Source organism: Zingiber officinale, chromosome 1B (genome assembly GCF_018446385.1).
Source record: "Zingiber officinale cultivar Zhangliang chromosome 1B, Zo_v1.1, whole genome shotgun sequence".
Taxonomy (NCBI): Eukaryota; Viridiplantae; Streptophyta; class Magnoliopsida; order Zingiberales; family Zingiberaceae; genus Zingiber; species Zingiber officinale.
Genome location: NC_055986.1, coordinates 146,141,210 through 146,147,784, shown reverse-complemented (window position 1 = coordinate 146,147,784; position 6,575 = coordinate 146,141,210). Strand labels below are relative to the sequence as shown.

The window sequence follows — 6,575 nt, the reverse complement described above, 5'->3', positions numbered from 1 at the left end:
GAAGAACGCCGGAGATCGTCCGAAAACAGAAGAGCAGGATCGCCGGAGAGCTTAGATAGAGAAGCTGTGGAGCACGCGAAGGCAGAAATGCGGCTGGAGGAGAAGGCGAAGGCTTTATAGGGTTGGGCCCGAGCGACCTCCACCGTCAGATGCAGGTCACGAGAACCGAAGCACGCATCGGACTATCCGTTTTAAACCGCCTCGATCCCGTCGGAACACCACGCCGCCGCCGTACAATGACGGCAGCATCGCCACGTGGCATTCTGCCACTGGAACGCATTTAATGAGCGTGTGCTCGACCTTAATGATGGAGATTGACGAAAACTTCGAAAAGATACCGAGGAATGTTGGCGTTGACTGGCGTTATAGCTACCCCCGTGGGGGCCGAGCGGATGATGGTTGCATGGAGATTCCACTCGGCGTGACTGGCGGTCTAGTCAGTCGGACTAATCGCCTCCTTCGACTAGACTTGAAGGGAAGGCAAGTGATCCGGCCGTTCGGACGGGGGACCCTCTGGATGGAAGTCAACGCCACGTGGTGGTCAAAAGTCAAAAGGGTCAGCAGGAGGTCCGCCCGACCGGAGAAGGGTTAGGTCGACCGGCGTAACGAGTCCTGGTGGAATCAAAGAACAACTCGACAGGGAGTCGAGTTTCCGACGCTCATGGTGAACAAGGTCGCTGGGCCGAGCGGACAGCCCGCTCGGCCTAGGCGTAAATCAGTAAGACTGTAAAGGGACGTTCTTAGCCGAGCACGCGATCGGGCAACTTCCCGGTCGGATTGATAATGACGTCCGATCGGACGTCATGAGCCTGCCGAGCGGCTGGACGCTCGGCACAGGGACAGAAGCGACAAAAGGACAAGGGAAACATCGGGGAACATATTCTGACAACAGGCATGTCCAACGACTAACCCATACGCAGAAGCCTATGACGGAAGGTTCTACTGTCCCATCAGAGATGTGCTTGGACTGTAGCAGTATGGTGTTAGGCAAGCTCCTCTGACAAGCTCCTCTGACAAGCCCATACTGAGGTATGGTAAGAGGACACGTATTCGCCTCGGTCTGTGTGCATAAGCCTCTTCACAGCTCTATATAAGGGTCCTCACACTTCGCCGGAGGTACGCATTCTCTGATATTCGAAGCCACTTCCTAGTTTCCTCTTGCCTGACTTGAGCGTCGGAGGGTCGTCGCCGGGAACTCCTTCCCAGCCCGACTTCCTTGTAGGTTCGCCGGAGATCCCTACGACCGGCCGGAGATTCACGTCATCAGTTCGAAGATCGCCACATGCCTAGCGTCCATTGATTCAGCGTTCGGACATGATCATATTCTATATAAATACATCTCTTTCAACCCTCGTCATCCTTTTATAAAAATAATCCTAAATACTTAAAACTCTAACTTACCGGCAATTCACCATCTCTTATCTTTACTAGTGTCTCCTTACGTTTAATATTTCTAAACTTAAATTTCATATATTCTATTTTTAATCTGTTGAATTTAAAATCTTTTACTTCTAACGTTTCCTATTAAGATTAAGTTTAACATTCATTCTTTCATATATCTAATATATTAAAATAATATTATTTACAAATAACATTAATATTATTTATAAATAACATACATTACAATACTGTATTTTGAATGTGTTTAGTGAATTCATTCATAATTAATGTAAAAAGATAAAAATTTAAAATTAATTCTCAATATAATTTTAGTTTGTATAGGAAATATTTCGATTAATCTGCTCGATGTACTCAATATATGTTATACTAATATTTTTTTTAAAAAAATTCCATTTAATTTATTTTGAGATTCTGTCCTACGTATTTTTTATAGATCGATCACGACCAATACGATGTTATTATAATAAATACATAAATAAAAAATTTAGAGTATTTATTTTATTACAGATGAGACCCACAACTCTATATGGGAGCATTTCACAAGTCAGATAGTCATCACACGTTGAATGACGATCTTCATCAGTGCGTCAAAGCGATTATAAAAAAAACTCAGAAAATAATATAGTGCAACCGAACGAAGAAGGTGATGCTAATTTTCATAGTACATCAATTATAGAATATCCAAAACTATTTGTATTATATTATAATGTTTAAATAGTAGATATAAGTAAGAGATGACATCAAAGAAATTTAATTAGTGAAGATTAAGACATTTATTTGTATTTATCGAAAAGATTAATAAGGGAAAAGGGCAATGCCCCAGTTAAATATCATAGTTTATAAAAGAAATTAAAAATATTTATATATTATCATCTTATTATTATTGATTATGCTAACTTTCAAGAATGTGTATAATTGCGACATAGTTTTTTTTTTTTTAAAAACAGAACTTTATCAAAAGGGGCGAGTAATTAAAATATAATATATATTAAATGACAAATTAAATTGGTGAGATCCATTCATTCATGTGATTCATTCACATGAGCTCCAAAATTAAACTTTATCCTATTTTAAGCCATCAAATCCTTCCACCATATCTTTTCTATTATCTTTAATTTGTTAACATTTGTTTATCAACTTGAAAATTTAGAAAAAGTTTAAATTTATTTATATGAATATATACAAGCAATAGATTAAAATTTGATCTAGATCTGCCTAATAATTCAACTAATTAATCCGCTGATTTAGTAATTAATCTATCTATCTATCAAAAATCGTTTAACTTTTTTGATTTGGATATCAAACTGTTCATTTCATAACTATTAGTTCATGTATTAAAATAACGAGGTGAATAATAATATTAATGATGAAATCGGTTAGTTAAAATAATAAGAATTCTTAAAGAATTTGACAATTTAATGAGTATTTTGACAATCGCATAAACTTCGTAGGGCGAAATGCAAATTTCCCTTACTTTACTGTATCACGTGGTGGATTGGCTGGAAGGGGCAGCGTAAAACACGCTACGGCGCGACAGCTGGCGACACGGCAGCTCGACACTTCCATGAGTTTCCCGAGGTCAAACAACTTTTACACTAAATGTCTCTTATATCCCTCCATCCATCAACTTTTTACACTAAAGTACCTTTGATTGAAGGGTATTTCAGTCAATTAAGTATAGGAGAGTGGGAGCCACGTTCGCGATCGGTTTAAATAATTAATAAATCGCACCGTCGCCGGTTTGTTCCCTCCCCCATCGCCGCCTGCTTCCCGCCGTGTTATTAAAAAAAAAAAAAACCTGTTAAGTTGTCAGCTCAAGAACAGAACGAAGGAAGCTCCGGCGAAGAAGAAGCAGAAATGGCGACGAGGGGGAAAGGGAGACGGTTGGCGTACATCACAGTGCCGTCGGCGATCCTCCACTCGCTCTCCTCCGCTTCTCTCGTCCTCTCGCCACCCAGCAAGCAGGCCTCCCGCCCCGGCGGCGGCCGCCGCCTCCTCGTCGGCCTCCCCCGCCGCCCGTTCCTCTTCCTTCTCCTCCTCTTCCTCGTCGCCGCCCTGGGGACAATTCGCGCCGGCCTCCACCTCCACCCTATTCTCCCCTGCCCCCACCTACCCCGCCGCCGCCCGCTCTCCTCGTCCTCCTCCCTCTCGCTCTCCGAGGGGGATTCCAAACTGGATTTCTGGAAGCAGCCGGACGGGATGGGGTTCGCCCCCTGCCTCGAGTTCAGCAGGGAGTACCGGGCGCAGGGCGAGGCGGCGGCGCGCACTGGCCGCCGGAAGAAGTACCTCCTCGTGGTCGTCTCCGGCGGCCTCAATCAGCAGCGCAATCAGATCGTCGACGCCGTGGTAATCGCCCGCATCCTCGGCGCCGCGCTCGTCGTGCCGGTGCTCCAGGTCAACGTCATCTGGAGCGACGAAAGGTGTCGTCTTCCGTCCGATTCCCAACTTCCATAGAAAAAAACCTCACCGCTTTTGCTGATCTTGACTTCTTCAAACAGCATTTTTTTTCTAGCAAAACTTACTAATTTCTCCGCGTAGAAACAGATCGACAATGGCATTGGAATCTAATTCTTCCTCTTTGAAAAATTCGTTCCTTTCCTGTTCCTCCTAATCCTTGAGATTCTTCTTCCGCTTAAGCTTCATCAGCAAAAGAGGACAAATTCTAATGCCTTCGACTGATTTCTTATTTGAGCAGTGAGTTCGGCGATGTGTTTGATCTGGAGCATTTCAAGAGAGTTCTCGCCGACGATGTCAAGGTGGTATCCTCGCTGCCGTCCACCCACATCATGACCAGGCCGGTGCAGGAGAAGGAAATGCCTCTTCAAGCTTCCCCTGACTGGATTCGATCGCGCTACATGAAAAAAGTGAGTCTTTCTTTTCTCCTTTTCCTCCATTAGAGCCCAGCTCAAGCAAGCTCAATTGATGCAGCTTAACAGAGAAGGCGTTCTGCTTCTGAGAGGCTTGGATTCCAGGCTCTCCAAGGACCTTCCATCCGATCTCCAAAAGCTTCGTTGCAAAGTAAAGACTAAATCTCATACCTTGAGGATTGAATCTATCAAACCAGAGATTTCTCTCTCATTTTTTTTTAAAAATTTTTTTGTTCTTGCCTCAAATTGAGCAGGTCGCATTCCACGCGCTGAGATTTGCAGCTCCAATCGAAGAGTTGGGGAACAAGTTAGCGACGAGGATGAGGAGCCATGGCCCGTACCTGGCGCTGCACCTGCGCATGGAGAAGGACGTGTGGGTGCGGACGGGGTGCCTCCCCGGCCTCCTCCCCGAGCACGACGCCGCCATTCGACAAGAGAGAAAGCTCCATCCCAAGCTCCTCACCGGCCGGTCCAACATGACCTACCACGAGCGAAAGCTCGCCGGTCTTTGCCCCCTGAACGCCGTCGAAGTCACCAGACTGCTCAAAGCGCTGGAAGCCCAGCGGGACGCGCGAATCTACTGGGCCGGCGGCGAGCCGTTCGGAGGACGGGAAGCTCTGCTCCCTCTCACCAGGAGCTTCCCCAACTTGTTCAACAAGCTCGACCTGGCCCTGCCCGGCGAACTGGAGCCCTTCGCCAGCAAGTCCTCCGTGCTCGCCGCCATCGACTACATGGTGTGCGAGCAGAGCGACGTGTTCATGCCGTCCCACGGCGGGAACATGGGCCACCTCATGCGCGGCCACCGCGCGTACGCCGGACACAGGAAGTACATCACGCCCAACAAGCGCCAGATGCTGCCCTACTTCCTGGACGCGGCGCTGCCGGAGGAAGTGTTCAACCGGGTCGTGAAGGAGCTGCACCGGGGATCGGTGGGCCAGCCGGAGATGAGGACGGACAAGACCGGCAAGGATGTGACCGCGTTCCCGGTGCCGGAGTGCATGTGCAACGGCACTAGCATGAGATCGAGACACTGAAGATTTTGGCACGAAGAGAGGAGGAGATCAAGAACAATCATACACACAATTTTGAGGCAAGCTTCTAAATTTGTTCCTGTTTCCCTGTTCATAAATCAGATTCTTTTTCTTTTACCTAGAATTTAATACAAGAGTTGCAGGATTGAGATCTCAGCATTGTTGTTTCTACATACTGAATTCAATGGACTTGCATTCAGAAGCCCAATATGCTAAAGATTTCAGTCCAGAATGTGAACCATGTTACACATTTTTTGTATTCTGATACAATTTAATCAAAATTTATCATTTCTCTTTTGCTAAATGCATTGAAAGCAAGCCTATCTTAGCCTAGTAGCGTGTTGATTACTATTTAGTCTTCAACAAGATCGGAATGATGAACTTACATAACACAATTAGATTCTAACATGTTTTTAGTATTAACTGAAGATTTTGAGTCTTATGATGACATTTCAATCTTGAGACAGTTTTTCCCTTCTCTTTTTTTGCATTTCACACATTCTAACGTTGCTATTCTTCACAATGCCACCCTCAGAAGTAAGTGGATTGAGAAAGATGACATGGGAAAAGATTTAGAAGTGTCGATGCATCTGAGAGATGAAAAGTTGTTAACTGAGAATTCAAGTTAGGTGAACTCAGTAGTTAGATGGGCCAGAATCAAATTATTAGTCGATTGGTCCAGTTGACTCCAATCGACTAATGGTTAATCAATTGGAGAACTCAGTCAATTGGAGAACTCAGTAATTTGTGATCAATCTACTGATGCAGGTGTCATCTGAGATCGTGAGCCGTGAGAAATGATCATATCAATCCACTGATGATGACTAATTGTTGCGGGAATCTATCGTTAGCCATGACAGTCATACCATCTGACATCCAAGATGGTATCTTCTAAATCTTCACTTCATCTTACATAAGCTTTTTCACTTGAGTGACCGGAAGAAGATTTGGGTTTTGCGTTGCGTTTTATGGATCAAGTATCAAATGTGGGATGGTAGTTTATATGGTACTTGAGTCAAGTTGTCTGCGCAGTCTGCACAGTCGAGTTTGTAATGAATGGGGAGCATTGCAATGGGGCGAACTTAGTTGGGCCATTCCAGACGATTGGCCCAATCTAGATGTCCTTGTCTGCCAAGTCACTTGGGCTTGTTTGGCTAGATTTAGATCTCTATGTTTTTTTTAAAAAAATATTCATCCGATCAATCCTTAAGGTGGACGGACTAGCTCCATAGACCAGTTAAATCTGAAAAACACGGATGAGTATTAGCGTGACAGT

At 44.9% G+C, this 6,575-nt stretch overlaps 1 protein-coding gene across 1 annotated transcript; it reads left to right on the top strand.

Moving 5' to 3' along the window:
* The first annotated feature begins 3,143 nt into the window (after window positions 1–3,143).
* LOC121983919 (O-fucosyltransferase 20-like) lies at window positions 3,144–5,603 on the top strand. Its single transcript, XM_042536621.1, has 4 exons — window positions 3,144–3,821; window positions 4,097–4,265; window positions 4,330–4,419; window positions 4,523–5,603. Exons 1-4 carry the CDS (start codon window positions 3,259–3,261, stop codon window positions 5,300–5,302), a joined length of 1,602 nt encoding a protein of 533 aa, XP_042392555.1. The 5' UTR covers window positions 3,144–3,258; the 3' UTR covers window positions 5,303–5,603.
* Window positions 5,604–6,575: the final 972 nt, after the last annotated feature.

Coding starts and splice junctions, on each gene's coding strand:
- LOC121983919 (XM_042536621.1), top strand. CDS start 3,259: ATGGCGACGAGGGGGAAAGGGAGACGGTTGGCGTACATCACAGTGCCG. Junction 3,822..4,096: donor GTCATCTGGAGCGACGAAAG/GTGTCGTCTTCC, acceptor TTATTTGAGCAG/TGAGTTCGGCGATGTGTTTG. Junction 4,420..4,522: donor TCCAAAAGCTTCGTTGCAAA/GTAAAGACTAAA, acceptor CAAATTGAGCAG/GTCGCATTCCACGCGCTGAG.